At 48.7% G+C, this 21,952-nt stretch overlaps 2 protein-coding genes and 1 long non-coding RNA gene across 9 annotated transcripts; 1 reads left to right on the top strand and 2 right to left on the bottom strand.

The window, feature by feature from the left end:
* Positions 1–1,118: 1,118 nt before the first annotated feature.
* Positions 1,119–3,322, bottom strand: bet1l (Bet1 golgi vesicular membrane trafficking protein-like). 2 transcript variants are annotated; one of them, XM_061821775.1, is made up of 4 exons: positions 2,959–3,191; positions 2,781–2,866; positions 1,879–1,935; positions 1,119–1,801 (listed from the first exon to the last, which is right to left on the bottom strand). In XM_061821775.1, exons 2-4 carry the CDS (start codon positions 2,844–2,846, stop codon positions 1,634–1,636), a joined length of 291 nt encoding a protein of 96 aa, XP_061677759.1. In that variant the 5' UTR covers positions 2,847–2,866; positions 2,959–3,191; the 3' UTR covers positions 1,119–1,633. The 2 variants fall into 2 exon arrangements, with proteins under 2 accessions (XP_061677759.1, XP_061677758.1); XM_061821774.1 differs by lacking the exon at positions 2,959–3,191 and adding an exon at positions 3,226–3,322 and having other exon boundaries at positions 1,240–1,801.
* On the top strand, positions 3,220–7,614 carry LOC133501795 (uncharacterized). Its single transcript, XR_009795280.1, has 3 exons — positions 3,220–3,358; positions 5,510–5,621; positions 7,478–7,614. It is a non-coding gene; the product is annotated as an uncharacterized LOC133501795 (long non-coding RNA).
* LOC133501792 (plasma membrane calcium-transporting ATPase 1-like) lies at positions 4,024–21,362 on the bottom strand. Of its 6 annotated transcripts, XM_061821769.1 has the most exons (21): positions 21,238–21,362; positions 18,038–18,351; positions 15,480–15,677; positions 14,636–14,893; positions 13,788–13,913; positions 13,419–13,604; positions 13,324–13,350; positions 12,255–12,401; positions 11,510–11,724; positions 11,053–11,295; positions 9,914–10,155; positions 9,455–9,689; positions 8,772–8,951; positions 8,580–8,667; positions 7,842–7,948; positions 7,553–7,744; positions 7,273–7,486; positions 6,602–6,813; positions 5,159–5,266; positions 4,903–5,091; positions 4,025–4,657 (listed from the first exon to the last, which is right to left on the bottom strand). In XM_061821769.1, exons 2-21 carry the CDS (start codon positions 18,231–18,233, stop codon positions 4,325–4,327), a joined length of 3,696 nt encoding a protein of 1,231 aa, XP_061677753.1. In that variant the 5' UTR covers positions 18,234–18,351; positions 21,238–21,362; the 3' UTR covers positions 4,025–4,324. The 6 variants fall into 6 exon arrangements, 5 of the variants coding, with proteins under 5 accessions (XP_061677750.1, XP_061677752.1, XP_061677753.1 ...); XM_061821766.1 differs by having other exon boundaries at positions 4,024–4,657; positions 7,273–7,744; XM_061821768.1 differs by having other exon boundaries at positions 4,024–4,657; positions 6,602–6,712; positions 7,273–7,744.
* Between the last annotated feature and the right edge of the window lie 590 nt (positions 21,363–21,952).

Below are 21,952 nucleotides of genomic sequence, written 5' to 3'. Positions count from 1 at the left end.
CTGTATATCATGACTTTTTTTCAGAAAACTAACATCGTTCAGTAAATATTTTTAGAAACCAAAAACCGTTGCTTTTATGGGTACGCCATGAATTTTACTGTTGTAATAAGAAAAGGATATATTTGTGATCATACTGTTCGTGAGTTATTTTTTAGCACACTGGTTAAAACCAATGGATCATTTTTTACTCACACTATCAACCGTATCATAATTTATTTTCTTTGAAGTCAAAAGTTGACAGGTTTCCTCATTGGGTTGTAGCATTTCCTCTGGGTCAAAGGTGACAGGTAACCTTCCACAAGGTTCTGACAGTACCCTGCTGGGATCCTGGCCCAGTCCTCCTGACAGAACTGGGTCAGGTTTGTCAGTGCCCTTGCTCGCGCACGCCTTTTCGGACCGGCCCACAAATTCCCGATGGGATTCACGTCAGGGCTTTGTGACGGCCACTCCGAGACGTCGACCTTGTAAACCTCAAGGCTCTTTTGAAACCACTTTTGGGTCTTGAGATGTTGCCTGTAATTGTCTTCATGAGTTTGCCTATTTTATGACAAGGTCCGCTGTAGGGAGGGAACACACCCAAAGCTAGATGCTGCCTGTTGCCACCTCCATGCTTCACAGTTGGGATGGTGTTCTCAGGTTTACCCCTTTTCTTCCAGATGTAACATTTTGTTCATTCTCGCCAAACAGTTCCACTTTGCCTTTTGCAAACTGTCATTCTTTAGGAGTAAGGACTGTTTTCAGTGACCGGCCTTTCAGTCATATCGGTGCAGGCCTCGTTTTGACACTTCACCAGCTACATCTAGCACCTACTTTTTGTGGTTGATTCACACATTTCAGCCCAGAACACCTTCCCCTCTGGGGCAGAGCCTGTTGCCTTCCTGAGCAGTGTGAGGGCTGGACATTTCCATGATGTTTATACTTGCATATAATCGACGGATAAACACGGCACCGTCAAGCAGTTTGAAATTGCACCCAAGGATGGGCCTGATTTGTGGAGTGTCAAGTTAACCAATTAGGTGCTTCCAAACCCATGACGTCATCTAGGCTTCCCACGTTCACAAACTTGTGTATGTAAGCGTCTGGATAGCCCTCCCAATCACACCTAGGAACAATTGACTCTCCCATGATGCGGGAGGCAACCAGAGTGCATGCAAACTCTACAGGCATGGCCAGAATTTGAACCCCAGTCCTCACAACTGTGAGGCTCAGACGCTAACCAGTCACACCACATGTATTCAGTAACCATACACACGTATATGCCTTTCCTTTCGGCTTGTCCCGCCTGTCATCTTTTTCCATCCAAGTCTTATCTCGTGCATCTTCCTCTTTAACACCCACACCAAAACAAAAACCATGTTAACGAGTCTTTTACCAAATGCAGGAAGTTACATTTGTCACTGCCTTTTACAAAATATTACTTTTCATAGATATTGTAAACATATATGTATTTTACAAGTTAAATCTCAAAGTACAAAAAAAAAAAAAAAAAGTCTCTTCTGAGTCCGAGCTGCTCAGGCGCCATTTTTGCTACCTCCCCTCCATGTCACACATCGGGTCCCCCCCCCCCCCCAACCCTTCTTCAACAAGTCTTCCGGCAGTCTGCAGCGGGAGCAGCCGAGAGACGCCGAGCGGGTCAACGTCGCATCCTGGTGACGGCGTAGTACAGGAGGAAGCAGAAGACCACCAGGCCGATGGCCACGTAGCACATGACGCGGCGGTTGTCGCGTCCCGAGCGCATCATGTTGGAGAAGCGCTTGGCGCTGCCGCCCAGCAGGCCCGTGGTGCTCAGGAAGTTGGAGTCCTGGCGGGGCGAGCGAGTACGTCGGTCAATACGGCGGCGGGGTTTGACCCCGAGGGCAAAAATAGGGTTCCACTCACCATGCCGTCCAAATAATCGTTTTGATCCTCGGCTTCTCTGTCGATGTCGTACGCCAACTGTCACAGAAGGTTTATCTCATTTCATTTATCAATCGTTATTATTAGTTATTCCAAGTAATACCTTATATTTATTGGGCACTTGTGGCGATAATTGACCCAAGAATTGATCTAAACTTTAGACATCAGTACTGTACTGTCCTCAAAACAAAGCCCACAAAGGTCATAATTAGGTCCCGATCCAACTTTTTCACTTCCGATCAAAGACCGTTTTGGACAAAACCGATATGGCTCTGGTCCGATATCAGCCATAATCATACATACTTGACTTATTTTGTAGCATGGAAACTCAAATGGAATACTCGGAAACAAGAGGTCATGGTAATAAGTTACATCAAGTAACTTGAGAATGTACCACAATGGGATAAAATGGATTATAAAATCCAAAATAACTTTTGTAAAAATATCTACACATTCATGTGAAGGCATAAGTTAAAATACACAGTGCAAAAACACACATTTCATATTTTTGTCTGACTGTCTGTTTCAAGTTGACCAGGACCACCAAAATTATTTCATTTTCTTAAACGCCACAATAATGAGAGAGAATTTGATTATTTTCTCTTTTTCCATACGTGTCCTTAGTATGACGTAGCATTTCCTTTGAAGTGATATTAGCAGGCCATTCCTGAATATACCGATCTGTATTTAATATTCCTGTCTATTTGACCAGATTTGAGAAATAATAAATCAGAAGTCACCCAGCAGTTCGTCAGTCCTTGATTTGTTTTCTTCACTCAATGCTTAGAGGACTACTTTTGTTTGTTTTTTTTTGTTTTTACTATTCCGGCCATAAACCGTTTCAGAATAAAAACACGATGGCATTTCAGTGATGATTTACTTACAGACTTGAGTCGTGAAACTTTGGTGGCCAAGTTGTCAGCCAGACGCTTGTTCTCGGCGTCCAGCATGTCCTCCACGGAGCCATGCCCTGCCGGGACAAACCACGTTATCTCGTTTATGACACACCACTTCGTTGTGTGACACACAGAAAACGAGACGCCACCGAGCTGACCGTCATACGTTTAAAGAAGAAAAGAAAACTCCTTTGTTACAAGCATTTCAAACATTTCGTCAGATTGGAAAAAAAAGGATCTCGTCAATCCGGCCTCCTCCTGGCGTCAACTTCGAGTCTTGTTTCACGAATATGTACGTCACAAGTCTGTTCCATTGTTACTTTTTTTTTTTTTTAAACTAAAGTAATAAGTTAGCTGCAACTTTAAAACACGGTAAAATGGAGTAAGGGTCACTCTTTTTCCAGACTCAGACGTGTCAAAATAAATAGCGTACCTCTGTTCCAGTCCGCCGCCATGTTGGCGTGTGACGTTGCAACCGGATGCAGATCCTGAACCAAACGTGATTGGAGCGGGTGTGGCGTGACGTCACCAAAATAAACAACCCCTGCCGACCGTGCTCTTTACAGGTATGTGTGGAACAATTAGCTAACAGGCTAGTAGGGGCAAAGTTGCCGTTGCCTTCCATATTGTGGAATAGCAAAATAGCACAACGACAGGGGCAAGGGGCAATGTTTCGATCCAAATGTAGGCGTTCAACTAGCATGAAATTCTGAGTTATTTTCTCCACTTGAGGGCTGTTGACGATGGTTGTTGATTTAGTGTCAATGAAAATTAGTAGCCTCTTTATATGTGCAGTACATTTTGTTATTTTATTGACTCGTTTATTTTCCATAATTAAGCAAATTACAACTTCAAACTAAACTGAAATAATTTGAATTTAAAACGATCCATTTTTCAAAGGTATTTTTCCTTTTTTAACCTAATTTACAAATGATGACTTCAATTGGAGAACCTAATTAGCTGTAACTATCAAGATGATTTAATAAGAATATAAAAATAATTTGACATTTAAAATATATTTGATGAAAAAAAAACCCTTGAGAATTCGTGTGTAAAACGGACAAAAGCTATTTATTTAAAAATGAACATCCAGCGGATAAAAAAATGTACACCTGAAAATGTATCGTAAGTATTCAATTCAAATGCATTTTTGCCTGACTAAATCCACAATTAATATTCCATATACAAAAAAATGAATAAATAAATAAATGAAAGTTTTTACATCATTTTTTTTTTAAATTTAAGAATGCGCTGGAGCATTTTTGCTTCATTTGAATAGTGAAAAGCATGACCTAAAACCCTTTATTTTTTTTTTTTTTTCTTTACAAAAACACAAAACAATACAATGAAATCACCAAGCGACTTGGCTGTCTACACACACAAAGTCACGGATCCATCACATTAATATCTAAGTGATTATCGATTAGGGATCGCCTTCCGCTAGAGCACACATGCGAGAGTTCACGGCTAATAACGCAAAGACTCTTGCTTCCTGGTTGTGAGCCAATCAGGAGACTGTTTTGTTTTTGGCCTCAAAGCGAGGTCTCCAGGCTGTGCAGAGGACTTCCGGGACAGGGTGGCAGCCCCGCGGAATTGGCGCAAATGAAACCCGCGGCCCGGGCAGGAGGCGGGGGCGGCACCAGGGGGTGCCCCGGGACGGTGTTGTTGGGGACCGGCACGGAGTTGCGCTTGGTGGGCGCGTCGTCTTCGCCCTCCAGCTCGTCGATGAGCGGGATGTGAGGCTCCGAGTCGTCGATGCGGAACTCGGGGTGGCTCATGAAGTTGTGGATGGAGCTGCGAGACTCGGGGGTCTCCAGGTTCTCGTAGGGGGACACGCTGTCGCGGAAGGCGTTCACCACGCGGATCTGGCGAGAAAGACCAGGGTCGACTTTTAGCTGTGATGAAACTGGCAAATTGGTTTTAGCTAAGCGTGTGGTCAGGGTCAGGGTTCCTTGTTTTGTGTCTAGTTTGTGAAAATGTCAGTCAAGCCACGTTAAGTTACGCTAAGCCGAAAAGCGGCCTGTCCTTGTTTGTCCCGCCTTTTTCCCCAAAAAATGGCGTCCGTCCAGAATGAGGCTAGCGATTTGGCGCTATTTTTAAGGAAGGCCACCTGCGTCTGAATGCGCTGCAGGCCCCGGCACCAGAGCACCTGGCCCCTCCTCAGCTCCATCTCGGCGTGGTCGATCTCGTCGGGGTCCTCCATCTCCTCCAGCTCCTCCTCGGGGATCTCCTCCTGCTTGGTGCCGTGGCCCGCCGTCTTCAGGAACCTCAGCCAGCGGGTCGGCACGCTGGACACCAGCTGGGAGGGAGGGGGCGAAGGTCACGGGCGTCCGTCCCAGCCCCCGCCCGCGAGGGTGTCGGCTCACCTGACCCCACAGGAGGGTGCCGAAGCCCAGCAAGATGCACCACAGCCACTGCTCGGCGCTCAGGCTCACGCAGCTGAAGGGTTTCCCTCCGAACTGCACGATCAGCACCTGCGACCATAAATCATTTCAAGTGACCGAAGCAAAAGCTTGTTTTCCAATGACACCAATTCATTTTTTGACCCTTGTTAATCAATGAAAAATTCCAAATTCATGCCATCAACATTACAGCAGGATTTAAAAACAAAATACGATTTTCTTGAATTTCATCCATCATTGTGATTCAAATGCATAATTCCATAGATGTATTGCTGTAGTTATTCATTTAAAAAATAGTCTGCATTTTCATTTCAGTTCCATTGATTCCTGGCAACCAGTCGAGGGCGTCTCCCGCCTCCTGCCCGATGAAAGCTCGGATAGGCTCCCGCACTCCCGCGATCCTTGTGAGGATAAGCAAGCGGCTCAGGTAATGGATGGACGACCGTCTTCAATTACAAATGATTTATTCATTTATTTCAATTTCATAAACATTCACCTAGCTGATATGTACAGTTGAAGAGGCTTAAAATTAGTTTTATTTAAATTCAATAAGTATCTTGTCGATTATTGTGATCGAACTACAAAATGACATCGTATACTTCATGTGAAGCATTTTGGATTTCCTTTTTTGATGACATGCATTTTATTCCAGCCATTGTCATTGCGATTGTCACTGACTTGGCCAAAGAGGATTCCGCTGCCTTGCCGGGTACGCAGCCGAATGCTCGACGTCTCTGCAACACTGCGTGGACGTCAAGACAATGGCAGACTGGGGCGGGGGTGGGGGTGGTGGTCCCACTTCTTAAAAAAAAAAGGGAATCACACGCCTCAGTCTTCCTGGTAAGGTCTATTCAGGGGTGCCGTAGAGGAGGGTCCGTCGGTCCCGGCCATGGAACTGTGGACCGAGTCGCAGCGGACCTCGGCAGGGTTCCTCGAGGCCGCACGGGAGTTCTCCCAACCGGTCTACATGTGTTTTGTGGACTTGAAGAAGGCATTCGATCGTGTCCCTCAGGGGTCCTTGGAGAGGATGGGGTGCCAAAGTCTATTGTGACGAGATGCGGGTCATGACCGAAAGAACAAGGTCCCGAATACAAGCTGCCAAAATGAGTTTCTTCCTCAGGGTGTCTGGGCTCTACCTTATAGAAGGGGTGGGGAATTCGGTCCTCCGGGAGGGGCTCAGGGGCTCCACCACATCTAGAGGAGTCAGATGAAGTGGCCGGGGCATCTGATCCAGATGCCTCCCGGACACCTCACACCGGGAAGAGAGCCCGAGGGTGACCCAGAACCTGGCCCGGGAACGCCAGAAGAGCTGGAGGAAGTGGCCGGGGAGTGGGACGTCTGGATGTCCCTGCTAAAGCTACTGCCCCCGCGAACCCACATCGGATAAGCGGAAGAAAATGGACAGACCTGAATGACGAAGGTTCCGAGCACGATGGAGCAGAAGATGGGGTTGTCGAGGATGCCCTCGAAGACGTTCCTCTCGCCGTGGATCTTGCGAGCGTTGATCTCGTTGAAGAGCTGCATGAGCACGAAGGTGTTGAACACCATGGTGTAGTGCTCCGACGGTGGCGCGTGCAGCGGCGCGTTTCGCCCGCAGTCCACGTCCAGCAGCAGCTCGCCTGATAACACCGCCGGGGGGGGGAAGGAGAGATTGCCATGGAAAGCGCAAAGAGCCAAATCACGGAATCTGGAGGAATAAATGATAACTTCATCATCAAAAGATTCAATGGCGTGAGATGATGGGGCGGGGGCCACAAATTTGAAGATTTGAACACGAGAGACCCCAAGTTTCTCTCTTACGGCAACTATTTGCTGACTTTGCAGATTTTCATCATGGCGTCACAATTCTTCTCTGGTGGAGAAGATCTGGCGCTATGGTAAGCAATCTGCTATCTAGTGGTGAGCAGCTATTATGACAACTTAAACCTGCTCTCCCACCGTCGAGGAAACTTAAAACAAACAAAAAAAAAAAAAAAAGCGAGTGGCCATTCCAAGTGCTGGCGCTGGCCACGTTTCCTCGCTACCACTTTTCCGAATTTCCCAAAAAAACAATTCCCCAAAATGAATTCTTCACTGACCGACGAAGAGCATGGTGAAGATGACGGTCAGCTGGTAGACGGCGTGGCCCAGGATGTTCTTCATCATGGTGCGCGAGACCAGCGGCTTGCTGCGTCCGTACGGGCTGCGCAGCAACAGCGCCTCGGTGGGCGGCTCGGTGGCCAGCGCCAGCGAGGCGAACGTGTCCATGATCAGGTTGACCCACAGCATCTGCACCGCCTTCAGGGGGGAGTCCTGCGAGGCGGCGGGACAACGCGAGTGAGAGGACGAAGTGACCCGGGGCCGGCGGGGGACCCGGACCTGCGTGACGCAGGCGCCGGTGAAGGCCACGATGACGGCCACCACGTTGACGGTGAGCTGGAACTGCAGGAACTTGGAGATGCTGTCGTAGACGTTCCTGCCCCACATGACGGCCTTGACGATGCTGCTGAAGTTGTCGTCCGTCAGGATGATGTCCGACGCCTCCTTCGCCACGTCCGTTCCCGCGATGCCCTGCCACGCAACCGGCGCGTTTGACTCGAGTCTGTTGGCTTTTGCTTTATTTTATTTGTATTTTCTACACTTTGACCTCCGGCGAGCGCTCGGTTACCATGGCGAATCCGACGTCGGCCTTCTTGAGGGCGGGTCCGTCGTTGGTGCCGTCCCCGGTTACCGCGACGACCTGCCTCTGCTCCAGCGCCGCGCTGTCGATGATGCCTGACCGGACGGACGCAAAATCACGTGATATTCTCAGCGTCACCCACCGTAGCGTTACGATGAAATGTGAAGAGTGAGGCTAGAACATTCGCCGGTCAAGATATATGAAATACTGTACAGGTTTGCTTTCGTTGAAAAGATTCAGATAAGAAACGAGTGAGATTATCTGACAGTGCAGTCAAGGAAATTTGAATTATGGTTACGATTTCTTTCAAATGAGAAAACTTTGCTGGCTCTCCAGAAGGGAGAAATGCTTTGAAATATACGTGAATTCCAAGCACAACATCAGTTCAAATAAATTCAAAATTGATTTGTGCATTCTTTTTGATGACTTCTTTCTTTCCCAATTTGGGTGAAAATCTCAAAAGTCACGAAACGTGCATTTTAGTTGACGAAATCCTGCACCGACGTTTAGCGGGCTTCCGCCGCCAGGCGGCAAGGCTTCAGGTAAAAAGTACTGGAACTTGTTTTGAGACCGAGCTCCCCTTTCCTTCCAATCCTGCAAATCGGGAGGAAATGCCCGTGCAAGCCCGAAAAATAAAAACATTTCTCCACTGACATTTCTTTTCAAATCAAAATGAACTTGTCGTCATCATGACAACCAGCGAGCTGGCGCAACGACGTGTCTGACCTTTGACCAGGGTGTGTTTGTCGGTGGGTGACGACCGGGCGAGGACTCTGAGTTTGGGCCAGATTTTGTCGATACGCTCCTGCTCGATCTGTGTGACAATTCAAAAATAACAACGAATAAATATAAGAAGCTAATTGACTTATTGCGTGTGCAAACGTTGCGCTTGATTGACAGCTTTGGTATGGACCGGACCTCGCCCAGCTGGTTGCGTATGCGTCTGTTGAACTCTTTGCTCTCCAGGCACAGGAAGTCGTCCCCGGGCTGCAGGATGCCGCACTTGCTGGCGATGGCGCGCGCCGTGTTGATGTTGTCCCCCGTCACCATGCGCACCGTAATGCCCGCGCGCTGGCACTTCCTGATGGCGTCCGGCACCTGATGACAACGACGAGCACGGCATCAGTGGCGCCGACTAATGTCAGGCTTCCCCAGCGCTAACGTCACAGGAGATGTTGAAAGCTACCACGGGAAGCTAATGTTGCTGCTAATATCTGAAGTTAACATTGAAGCTAACATTCAAAGCAAATGGAAGCTAAAATTGGAAGCAAACATGTTGGCATCAACATTAGAAGTTCACATTGGTTTTCCTGAGGTCGAATTTTAGAGGTAATGTTAGAAGCTAACTTAGGAGGTTAAGTGTGAAGCTGACAGTGGAAGCTAACAGCATTTATGTTGGTCTTCCTTGGCCGTAGGGTTAACGTTTTAGAGGTTAAAAATGGCGCCACTGTGGACGACTGGTTAGCACATCTGAGGGCCTGGGTTCAAATCCCAGCCTCACCTGTGTGGATTTGGCATGTGCACCCCGTCCCTGCATGGGTTTCATCTGGTTTCCTCTCACATGCCAAAAAACGAAACCAGAAAATGTCTGTTCCTGGTACCTCAGGTCTGACGGGGTCTTCAATGCCAACCACAGCGATACAAGTGAGTCCAGTGAGGATGTCTGCTTCGTCGTCCCAGTCCGGCTGGTCGGCAGCAGTGAAGTCTCGGTAGGCGAGACAGATGGTCCTGAGGCCTTCGGAGGCCATGGGTTCGATCACTGTCTTCATCAGCTTCTCTCGGTCGCGAGGCTTGAAGGCTTTGGCCACGCCATTTTCCGTCAGGATCTTGCAGCACCTGCGAGAACCGGCAGTCACTTTCAAAACCGTCAAATTTCAAGCAAGTCCAAAGCTACTGTGGTAAAACTCAAGCAAGCCAAGTCGGGTCATGATTTTGGTTTAGCAAGTCATGAGTCAACTCATATGAGCTTGTACAGTCACAGTATATACGTATATTCACATAAGCAGCAACTTGGGGTTAGTTTGCCCTCCGTATTTGTACTAGCATTTGCTGGGACTTACTTCCTGAGCAGGATCTCGGAGGCTCCCTTGCTGAACATGCGATAGCTGCCGTCGTGGTTCTCGAGCACGGTGCTCATGGACTTCCTGACCGAGTTGAAGGTGTACACCTTGAAGAGCTTCTCCTCGGGGATGTTGTTGCGGATGCTCTGGTAGTCCCGCCGCAGGTCCAAGGTCAGTCCCAGTAAGGCACATTCTGTCTTGTTGCCCACCTGGCGAGGAAGACCGCCCTCCTTTTCGGGGGGCTCCACAGGACAAAGAACCAGAATAAAATCAATAAGCCAGTGGACCAGTCTTGGGTCGTTCAGTGTAGCATGAAATCATAGTCTCGATGTCACCAGCGTGAGGTTGTAGCGCAAAATACTAGCCTGGTCATCATAGCATGACATCATATCATGGCATTATTTTGTAGCGTGACACCACAGCGTGGCATTACACCTGAACGAGTTCAAAGAACATGTTTAGGAACTGGTTTATATGTCGCACAAACGCGAACTGAACGCAGCGTTCATTTCTGCCTGCTGAACATTATAGAGAAGGCGCTCATTCTGGCGTCAAAGGAAGATTTTTCAAGTCGGTCAGGTTTTGTTCAGGATGTCCCTTTTCTAAATTTGGCTGTACGATCAAACAGAATGGAGAATCTGCATCCCTTTTACGCCAGAACAGCTGTTAACAGGCAGGAGGCGGGGTACACCCTGAACTGGTTGCCAGCCAATCACAGGGCACATCGAGACAAACAGTCGCACTCACAATCATACCGAGGGGCAATTTAGAGTCTTCAGTGAATGCATATTTCTTGGGATGTGCCCAGAGAAAAGCCACACAGGCACGGGGAGAACATGGAAACTCCACGCGGGCGGGTCCGGGATCGTACCCGGGACCTCAGAACTCTTTCGATAGTGTGCCATGGAAGGGCGCGCAGCGTAATAACCTGGACCAAAATGTCACATTACCACCCATCTGTACCATTCGGTTCTGCTCACCGTGGTACACTTCAGAGCAGAACTCAAGACCGAAGCAATAATAGGATACTAATATTTTGATGAAGCAATTCCAAAAGCAGGAGCACGAGAAGCCTCTGGATGAATCTGAGATCAGGAGATGAGACAAAATGGAGAGCATCTTTTGAAACATCTTCTCACCATAATTTTTGTGGTGTAGGCGCAGTTGACCCCTATCCCGAGAACCAGCAGGTCCAGGATCTTGGCGGGTACCAGGTTAGGCTCGGGCACCTTCCTGTGGTAGCAGCCGGCCACGTAGGCCTGGACCACCGTCATGCGGTTCATGGTCAGCGTGCCGGTCTTGTCAGAGCAGATGGCCGTGGCGTTGCCCATCGTCTCGCAGGCGTCCAAGTGGCGCACCAAATTGTTGTCCTTCATCATTTTCTAAAAAGAAAACAAAGGGACCTCGAACATTTCCCAGAGGAACCGCACGGAGAATTATGGAGTTTTCATTGGAAATTATGGCATTGACATGTTGCCTTTCTCTTGTGCAAAAAAAAACCAAAACATTTTGTGGACAAATATCAAGAAAATGTGGAAAACTATTGTGGTGCGAATTTCTTGTTGTGCAGTGTACGGCGTTAGGAAGATGACACACCTTGACAGAGTAGGCCAGGGAGATGGTGACGGCCAGAGGGAGACCTTCAGGCACGGCGACCACCAGCACCGTCACACCGATGATGAAGAATTTGACCAAGAATTTCATGTAGATGGGCAAGCACTCGCTGGTCCAGACGATTCCCTGAATCCAGAAGGTGTCCACGAGAAAGCGAACGATGAGGATGATGACGGTCAGCGTTGACATGAAGAGACCTGGCGGTGGGAAGGGTTTTACGGCCAGTCATTCAATTTCACCTCCACCCTCATTCAGTGAGGAAAAACTCAAATGTTTAAACAATGTAGCCTCATCCATCTTGTTAGAATTACACACTTTAGACCTGACCTGGTGCTGATCGTACAAAATGTCTAGGAGGGCTTTGAAGGATCCTGGGAAATCACGACTTCAAACCAAAATGGCAGACTTCCTCAGTCTTTTGGAGCTCGGCTTCTCGCGACTCTTTTGAGGGTCTGCTATTGCTCAACACAGAAAGTGGTTTCATGGACTGAATTTGTAAAAATTCAGAAGCGGTGCCATGAAATTGTGCTTTGACGGCCCTTTGAGACTTTTTGGTGTGGATCTACTCTTGATCGAGATCCGTTTCAGATTTCATCTTCAGTGAATCATTTTTCAAACATTCCAGTGGCCGCTACACTGCGCCAACAAGTTGGTCTTGAGGGGTCCCTGGAAAAGGGCTGCTTTCAAAACGACATGTTCTATTTTCAGGCTAATAATTGGCGGAGACCTGCTTTGCCGATCTGCACGGCCAGCTTGGTCAGCTTCCCTTGGAGGACCGACTTCTCCTTCTTCCTCAGGTGGCTCTTCTTCTTCTCTGGTTCGGCATCCTCGTTGAGAGGTTCCATCTCCACGGGTGCGCCGTCTTTGCTCTTCCCTGCCGGGGAAACGACGCGATGCGGTCAGATGACATTTCTCATTGCATTTAATCCTGTTTCACACTGACAGGCATTCCTAATTTACTGGACCACAAGAGCAATGAAATAAATCTTAGAAACATTCTAGCTCAGTGAGCGTTTGTGTTTGAATGCCATTGGCTGTGTTCCTAATCAGGTGACCCAGGCTTGAAGCGTTTGAACGCGGGTTAACCAAAGGTGACAGCACAAGCTGGTGTGTGTGTGTGTCGTGATCTCGATGGGTTATTAATGGACGTGAAGAAGAAACGGCGGCAGCAGGCCGGTCCGCGGTAAAGAAAGAAGCCGCTGAGCTTAGGCGAGCTAATCTGCTTGCTCCTAATCGTCGTCAACAGAGTCAAGAGCACCTGCTGCTGGGGGGAGGGGTCAAATGATCTTACACGGTTCACTAGTACCCGGGAACCTGGCCGAGAACCTGACCGGGGACGTGTCCAGGGCCTTGAACGCGTGCGACAATCTCATTGATTGATTCTGATCTGGTCGCTTGATCGATGTGGTTAATAGTGTTGCTAAAAAATGATCCACGCTTGGATGAGGTAGAAGCAGACAGAACCAGTTCGAAGCAGATACAACAAACCAGAAGCGGACAGACAATTGGAACCAGACAGAACCAGCTCGAACCAGATTGAAACAGTTACAAGCAGACAAAACAAAGCAGAACCAGGGGAGAATTAGAACTCTTTAGAAGCAGTCAGAGCTCGTCGGAACCAGAAGAGTAGCAGGTCAGTCAGATAGAGCCAATTAAAAGCAGTTGGAAGGAGACAATACGGACAGACAGAGGCTGACAATACATGTCAGAACCAATAAGAGCCAGACGGGAAGCGGTTAGAACTGGATAAAATGAGTTCAAAGCAGTCAAAGCCAGACGCAGCACCTGACGCTCACCTTTCTTTCCTTTTTCGTCTTTTTTACCTGTAAAAGACAAGGAGGACGTGATCAAACTCAACAATCTCACGCTCGACGGGAGTGCACAGACGTACTTTTCTTGTCCTTTTTCTCCCTCTTCTTGCGCTCTTTCTTTTTCTTCTTCTCCTTCTCAGCCTTGTCATCGTCGCCATCGCCCGCTTCCTCGCTAGCGCCGAGCAAGGCGAAGATGATGCCGCTCTGAGAGTTGACGCCCACGGCCGTCACCACCATCTTGCCCGAGCCCTCCATCACGTGGGTGCCTGGACCGGGACGGCACGGCGACGGTTGGATTCCGAAACAAATCAAGAATAAAATAAAATGAGCAACTTTTCAACCAAATGAAACGCAAACAAATGAATATGAACCACTCAGTACTCTGTCGGCCATTGCACGTAGTACCGACAGTACGCAATAAAAAGGGCAAAGCGAGGTGAGCGGAGCACCTGAGAGCAACATCGGATCTTTGTCTGCACTCTTCTTGACGTGGTCCGACTCGCCGGTCAGGGAGCTTTCGTCGATCTTCAGGTCGTTGCCTTGGATGAGGATCCCGTCGGCGGGGAGGAGGTCGCCTGGCGAATCAGGTGTCATGGCAACAGAGACGGCGGGTTGGCATCGGAATTATCGTGATCATTCTGCAAATTGCGGTTGGTTCTCTCATCAGATGGAGGGTCGGTTGGTCAGGTGGTCTGGCAGGGTTTGTCGGTCAGTCGTCGGGTGAGTTCATGAGTTTTCCCTTTGACGTTGGTCGGTCGATCAATCAGTCGCTTGGTCAATCAGTCAGACTGTTTGTTTACTTTCGTTAGGTGATTGGTAGATGGTTGGCTAGTCCCTCGGTCAGTTAGACCGGTTCATCGGTCAATCAGTTGTCGGTTGATTGACCGGCCGCTGCCTCGCTTATTCAGTCTGTCAGTCTGTTAGTTGGTTCCTTTATCAGTTAGTAGTAATCGGACTTGTTAGTTGTTCAATTGTATTCTGTAGTCTGCTTTTAAGCGAATTAGATTGTCTACTCGTCTGGTAGACGGTTGGTTGGCAAGTCTGTCAGTGAGTCAGTCACTTACAACAGTTTCGTGACTTTTCATTTGTTTTTGTGCGGTAGCTAGCCCGTTGTTGGTTGGTCGCTCGAGCGGCCATTTAATCTTTGCTAGGTAGTTTTAATATGTTGAACGGTCGGTCAGTCTGCCCGTCCAGCCGTCCGTCCGTTAGTCAGTTTGGTTACGACGTAGAGTGGTTGTTAAATGCCCGTTGTTGCGTTAGCTAGCGATACCGCGGCTGCGATGTGGTGTGTACTGACCATATTTGACGTGCGCGATGTCGCCCACGACGATGTCCGACACTTTGACCTGCGCCAGCTGCCCCGCGCGCAGTACGCTGAACTTTTGCTCCTGCTCGATGCGGCTCTGGAGGCCTCGGAATTGTTTTTCTTTGCTCCAGTCGTTGAAGGCCGTCACCAGCACCACGCACACCACCGACAGCAGGATGGCGGCGCCCTCGATCCAGCCCGTCTCCGACTCGCCCTCGTCGCCCACGCTGCCCGCCGCGCTACCGCAGCCTACGCGTACGTATGCGCACACATTCATTATCAGTTCGACTTGTCGTCTGATACGTGGACACGAGGTTTAGCGCCACTCATTTTTTTTATCAGCTAACACAGTATTGTGTAAGCATTATTACATATCGTAATGCCATACTCTTGCCAGCAGCAAAGGGAAGCAGTAAAATATATTTTACTGTGGTGATCCTAGTTTGGATGGAGTAACAATTAAATTTCAAGACGTGAAATTTTAACTAAATAAATGGAATTACAATAATCAAGACAAGAACGCCAATATATAGTGCATATAAAACTAAAGCACTGGAATGAACACAAAACAAATGTAATAATACGATTAAATTCATCCATCCATCCATCCATCCATCCATTTTCTGAGTTGCTTATCCTCACCAGGGTCACGGGAGTGCTGGAGCCAATCCCAGCTGTCATTGGGCAGGAGGCGGGGCACACCCTGAACTGGTTGCCAGCCAATCACAGGGCAGATGGAGACGGACAACAGTCGCACCGAGGGACAATTTCCCAAACTGAGCCGGCGGTGCGTTCGGGACGTATCCGAAAAGGCGGATCCGAGCGCTGAACTCACTGTCCCTGTCGGCGTGCGGCGGTCGGTAGAAAGAAAGGCCAAGTGAAATGATGGCGGCCACTTCCAGGATGATGAGCGTCACATCCTGCAGCGCCTCCCACACTAACTGCACAAAGGTTTTTGGCTTCTTGGGGGGGATGACGTTGGGGCCGAACGCCTGCCGCCGACGCCCCAGCTCCTCCCACGAACCGTCCAGACCTGAAATGCCACACGACACGCAGGCCACACGCACCGACGTCACCATACGTCACAGAATGAGTCACTTTTACGAGTCACCAGTTGCTTCGACTTATCCTTCAACCCAGCGGTGTCAAACTCAAGGCCCGGGGGCCAAATCCGCACCCTCTCATGATTTTGTCTGGCCCGCCAAGACCAATCATTGTGCGTCAACGCCCATGAATCGTGTTCAAATCTGTACTGAACTTTCAAATTGGGACAAATGATAGCATGCAAACATGGACAAAAAAAAAAATTGCCTTGATTTCGGATTCCAAAACTAGTTCATAAATTTCATGTGTAAATATGATGAGGCGATTACAGTACACAATTTTTATGGTTTCTCACTCATAGCGACCCTCTGAAGGAAACAGTAACTACAATGGAGCCCGTCAGTTTGACACCCCTGCAGTGTGAGACTTAACCGGAACGTAAAAAGTACGGAAAATGGGCTCCGGTGGATCTTTTTTTTTTTTTTTTGGGGCTTGTGGGCAACAATCTTCTGCTCCCTCTGAAACGACGCAACAACGGGAAGGATCGCGCATTCGCGGGGCCAGCGGCAGAGCTCGGATGTGCGTTGCTCCCCGTGGAAGACGCGACAAAAATCTTCTGTGCCGACGTCAAAGAGTCCGATAAATGTATGACACCTGCACTCTTTTCTTCTTTTCTCATTGAACGCCGCCACAGTGACGCACGCGTTGGCTCGGATGGCTTTTTCAAGCTGTTGCTGACATTTTAGCGTGACTGGAGGTGTTTACTCAACGCGTGCAAGTCTGTCACGCATGAATTAATGCAGGCAAATGTCACACGACGTGTTCTTGGAGGCCACAAGATTGACGGACGCCGAGGAGATACGTTTTCAAAGCTTGGTTACGTGCGACATTTTGGAGTCCGCTAGATGAGCTCCAGCATGAACGGCGCTTGGCCATCACTGTTTTGGATTTCTAACTCCAGCATCTTACAAGTTGACACGCTGCAGCGGTCTGCCGGTCTTTGTTCTTCCCTCACTCCTGAGCAAGACCCCGAGATACTTGAAGTCCTCCACTTGGGACAGGATCTGGTCCCCAACCTGGAGAGGGAACTCTTCCCTTTTCTGACTGAAGACCAAAGACTCAGATTTGAGTCGAGTGATTCTCGTCCAAGCTGCTTCACAGTTGGCTGCAAACCATTTTGAAGATCACGGTTTGATGAAGCCATCCCAACCACGTCATCTGCATGAAGCAGAGATGCAGTACTGAGGTCACCAGAATGGAACCCATCAGTACCTCAGCTGCATCGAGAGAATCGAGAGACGACGTTGCAGAGGCGCATCAACCAGGGCAGACCTACAGTATTCAGAGCCTTCAGGAACTCCAGGCGGATCACAGCCATCCCCGGGGCCTCGTCACCAAGGCACTTTTGAACCACCTCTGTGACCTCAACCCCAGGGACAGGAGAGCCGTTTGCGAGGAATTGAGGAGGTCTTCAAAGTATTTGGTCCACCTACTAACAACGTCCCCACTGTACACGTTGATGGTTCCGGAAGTTGTTCTCCTTTGGGGTCTCTGAAATCCTCCCAGACTAAGACAGATTTGGCTTCGGCGATCACCAAAGCTCCGTTCCGATTGACCGTCAGCTGCCTCCGCAGTCTCACGCGCTGAAAAGGTTTGATATGACTCCATCTTCAACTTGACGGTATCTTTCACCGCAGGTGTCTAGCAACAGGTTCGGTTGTAGCTGCCACGACGCAGAGCACCTTACGGCCACAGCTGGGTCGGCCGCCTTGACGGTGGAGGCGCGGGACATGCTCGGCTTGGACTCCAGGTCTTCCCCACCGTCACAGCCAATTCATCGCCACTTGGTGATGTGCGAACAGCTCCGCCCCTTTTCACCCGAGTGTACAAGACACGCGGACACAAGTTCGATGACACGCCCACAAAGTCGGACACGGACCTGCGTCCGAGGGTGTCCTGATACCAAGTGACGTGACAGGAACTTACTGGCAACACTGTTCAGTCATAGCTGTGGTGGACCATTACTTGGATTTCAATTTCTATTCTAATTCGATCTCGTCAATAAATGTTAGAATTATTACTTTTGCTGGTTGTGGTCAACGCTGTGTTCAAATATCTCACGTAAACTTCACTTCTTGGCCAGGTAGCTTGAAACTTTTCTGTGGCGTTGCCGAAGCCAATCGCCCTTTGAACGTTTTGGAAGTTTACCTGGCGACTTTGCTTTCTGGGGTGGCCGCACCCCGGCCACCGTGTGCAGTTTCGCCACCCCCGGAAGTTCCAGTCAAACCCAGCTACAGGAACAACACACACACACACACACACACACACACAAAGTGTCTGAGTATTAACCTTCGAGAGGGGAAGTTCTGAGTCTGGCACAGAGCCCGTTGACGTCGCCGTAGTTCTGTCGGATCCTGTTGTTGGCGTCGTCGCCCCGCAGCTCCATGAGCGAGCGCAGCTCCTGGAGCGAGCAGCTGAACTCGCCCTCCAGGTAGGCGGAGCCCCGGCGGCCATGTTTGGAGGCGCGGAACGAGCTGTTGGCCATGTCGCCAAGGGCGGGCCGCCGACTGGACGGACGGACGGACGGCCTTCTCGGGGATACTCAGAGGTCAAACTCAGAGGTCGGGCTGGCGTGCGGCGAGGCTCTCACGCGGGTTCTGTGACTGGGGACACACGCAGCGAGTTCAAATTGTACATTTTCTTTTAAAAAATATGTTCTACAATGAGAACTTGACAACGCATATGTCCGTCCATCCCATGTACCGATTCTCCTCGCTGGCAGGCACGTGCACACACAGCCACGAGGTGGCGTTCGGCACCTGCCCTTTTATGAAAAAAAAAAAAAAAAAAAAAAAGTTCATTCATCAATTTTAGATCTTAAAAGTAAACCTTGAATAAAGGTAAATGTTTTGAAATCAGACCGCCATTGAATCCTTTCCCCCAGCATCCTTCCTTCCTGGTCCAAAAATGTACCATTTGAACAGGGGTGTGTTGACTTTTTATAACTCGCCGCTCACAACTCAATTCATAAAGCACTTCAAATAAACACAGTGCTGTGCACAGATGAGAATCAACTTCAAGTATAACAATAAACAATTAAGTATGCACCACAACAATAGCCACGAAAGCCTCCCTTGAGCATCTTTTTTTTTCCCAGAATTGTACTACTGACTGTTTTGATCGTGTTCACAGAAAAATATTTGTACACACATCAATTCACTGCCAGCCCTCCCAGTTAAAACGGACAATTTGACTTCCATAGCCGTCAATGGTAGTGAATGTTAAATACGTGCCATTTTTTGGGGGGGTTTATTTTTTTACGTGTATGAATAATTTTGAAAATGAGTGGCCTGTTTTTGGTTTGAGCGTTTGCTCCCCAAAAATGTCTGTCAACTCAACATGTCCTAACCTAAAAAAGAGACGTGAGCGCCATCTGTGCCACTATTTCCAATGACACTGTTTAACTTCTTTTTACGCTTTTGTGTCGGTGAATAATGTCAAAAAAGAAGAAAGGTGTGACCCAGTTTTACGAGTTTTACGTTTTCTGAGTTTAGCTTCTTCTTACACTTTCACAAAAGTTCAAAATGTCCCGAAAATGTTTAACGCCGATTCGAAAGAGGATTTTTCAGCCAAACGGGCCTGGGCATTTCCGCCGGCCGGCGACTTTTCAGGACCGGTACCGTGCGCAGTCGGCGCCTGTGACCCGGGCCGTAATCTGCGTCCATCGGTCAGCTTTAATCTGCGGCGGGGACAAACCGACAGGACAGACGGAAAGGGGAAAAAAAAAAAAGGGGGGAGGAGGATGGAAGTCACGGCGGACGGAAGCGCACGGAGGATGTCGTCATCATAGTTATCATCATCATCATCCTGCAAAAAATGGTTTTTGTGTCGATGCGGAAAATCGAGAGAGAGAAGTTGGAAGGAAACGTTTACATGAAACGGGCGACATGGCTTCAATTTGACCTTATTTTCATCAGCCTATGTTTTATTTATTTCATAAAATGGTCCCCGCAGTGTAGTTCATATTTTTTTATTCGAATATATATCTATATATAAGAAATTAACACAGTCAAGTTTTATTTTTACCTTAACATTTGCATTTTCTCAAGATTTTTGCCTGGAGTTTTAAATCACAAATGTGACCACATAGCAGGAAGGTTTTTATTTTCAATATGCCGTGGAAATTAAAGGGTATATTTTAGTAATAAAACAAATACAACAAAGCCAGAGAAATGTGATATTTGCCAAACTTTTTTTTCTTATCGTCGCGACATCGCAGGAGAGAATATAATGTAATCTATCGATGTCAATTAAAGACAAATTGCAACTATATTCTGACACTATTTTTCAAATATTTCTTCGGGAGATTTTTCAATTTTGTCTTGATTTGCAATATCACACGATGAAGAAGCATTGACAATGAAAAAACTAAAATATTGTTTTATTCCCACCTTGTTCTTTTAATCTGTTTTTTTTTTTTTTTTAAATAAGTAAAGACTAGTTTTCGTTTTACCGTCACTTCAAAAGCAAACTTTTTGTTTATTGTTTGTCTCTGTTTGAGATGTTTTTTTTTTTTTTTTTTTTTAAGGCAAAAAGCAACGCTCGTTTTCGACTGCGAAGACTCAAGCGAAGGCCCACGTCGGCAAAATAAGTCAACCCTAGCCGGAGTCGCGGCGAGGCGACGACGTGGCGATTTTTGTCGATAAAACGGCTGAGAATGGCGAGCACCGACGGTCGTCGTACTTACAGCGACCTCCCCCATGGCTTCGGGCGAGCAGCGGGAATTAGCGACGTTCCGATAACACCGAGCGACGTCGCGCGCACGTGTCCCGCGAGCGCCCATTACCCGGCCAGCGCTCCTCAGCCACGTCCCCCCGACACGCACGTAAGCACAGCGGAGGGTCCCGAGCGCCCCCCCCGTTCAGGCCCGGAAAGTCGAGATTTGACCTTCAGCGAGCTCCCGGCGGGCTGCTCTCCATGGCAGGACAAAAACAGGAGCTACAGGAGGCTAAATGATTATCTGAGGAAAGCCTCGCTTAATCTAATTAGGCGATCTGTGGCCTCCGTCAACACTGACGCGCAGGCGCCGCCCAACCGCCGCCGGGAGAGACGCCCACACGCGCCGGGGCTGCGGGGACCTGGTGGGCCGGGTCGGTCCGTAGGTCCCGGTTTCTTGGGATTAAAGGAATCTCACAGCTGAAAGGATCAAGATCCAAGTAGTTGGACCAGGGCTACAGGTAGTTTGCAATCAAGATCAGGCGTTATGGGCGCTAGGTCTAGAGAGGCCTGATCTACAGGTACTTAGGATATCGGTCTATGTCACGTCCCATCGGAACGAGAGTAGGACCCAAATGCAGGACTCGGAAGACGCAAGGTAGTTCAAGGAGACACGTTTATTACATGGCGAGGTCGGGGATCGAGCAGGCAGTCCGGTGCAGCAGCGGTAGTTGGGACGTCGGGCGAAGAGAGCAGGTGAGCGGGCAGGCAGGAGTCGGTACACGGGAGAACAATCAAAACGCAGGCAGAAGTAACGAAGGAGTCAGGCTTACAAGGTTGGTCGGAGAACAGGCGAGGGCCGGTACACACAGTTTCGATCAGGGATACCGGAGCACACGAACGGGACGTGAAGATCAACGAACTGGCGCCGGCCGGTTGTCATCGCGGTCATATAAATCCACAGCATAATCAGGCTGCATGAGGCGCAGGTGAGCACCTCCCAATCAGCGCACCTGCGCGGACACCCGCACAGCTCGTGCTGGAGCGCCAGGATCATGACAGTCGAAGGGTATTGGGATGACAGGATCAGGTCTACCAGGTCCTGGGCTACACGTACTGAGTATAAAGGAATTACATCTACGAGGATAAGAGCACCAGAGTTCAGGACTTCAGGATTTATATCCAAGAGAAGTAGTGCCATAGAACAGGTCTACAGGGTCCATTTCTACCAGGACCACAAATACTCACGTGCTGGGGATCCCCCCCACCACCCCAAAAAACATCTCTCCAAGGGTCAGGGTTCAACGTATCCAGGTCCCAGGTGACATGGGGGTTTGTTGAAAACCACAACGGTTACAATAGATCAGGACGACAAGGTCCTGGTTTACAGGTATTGAACTAAAAGAATCGGGTCTATACGGTCCTCGTCTCCGAGAACAAGGGAGACAGGGTCCTCATCTTCAGGTCCTGGGGTAAAGGAATCAGTTCGCCAGGAATCAGGGCTAAAAGTACTAAGGGTTGACATTGTTGACTCGAGGACAATGGTTA

Source organism: Syngnathoides biaculeatus, chromosome 6 (assembly GCF_019802595.1).
Source record: "Syngnathoides biaculeatus isolate LvHL_M chromosome 6, ASM1980259v1, whole genome shotgun sequence".
In the NCBI taxonomy this organism is placed as follows: Eukaryota; Metazoa; Chordata; class Actinopteri; order Syngnathiformes; family Syngnathidae; genus Syngnathoides; species Syngnathoides biaculeatus.
The sequence above is the reverse complement of the archived record's forward strand: the minus strand, read 5'-3'. Positions and strand labels throughout refer to the sequence as shown.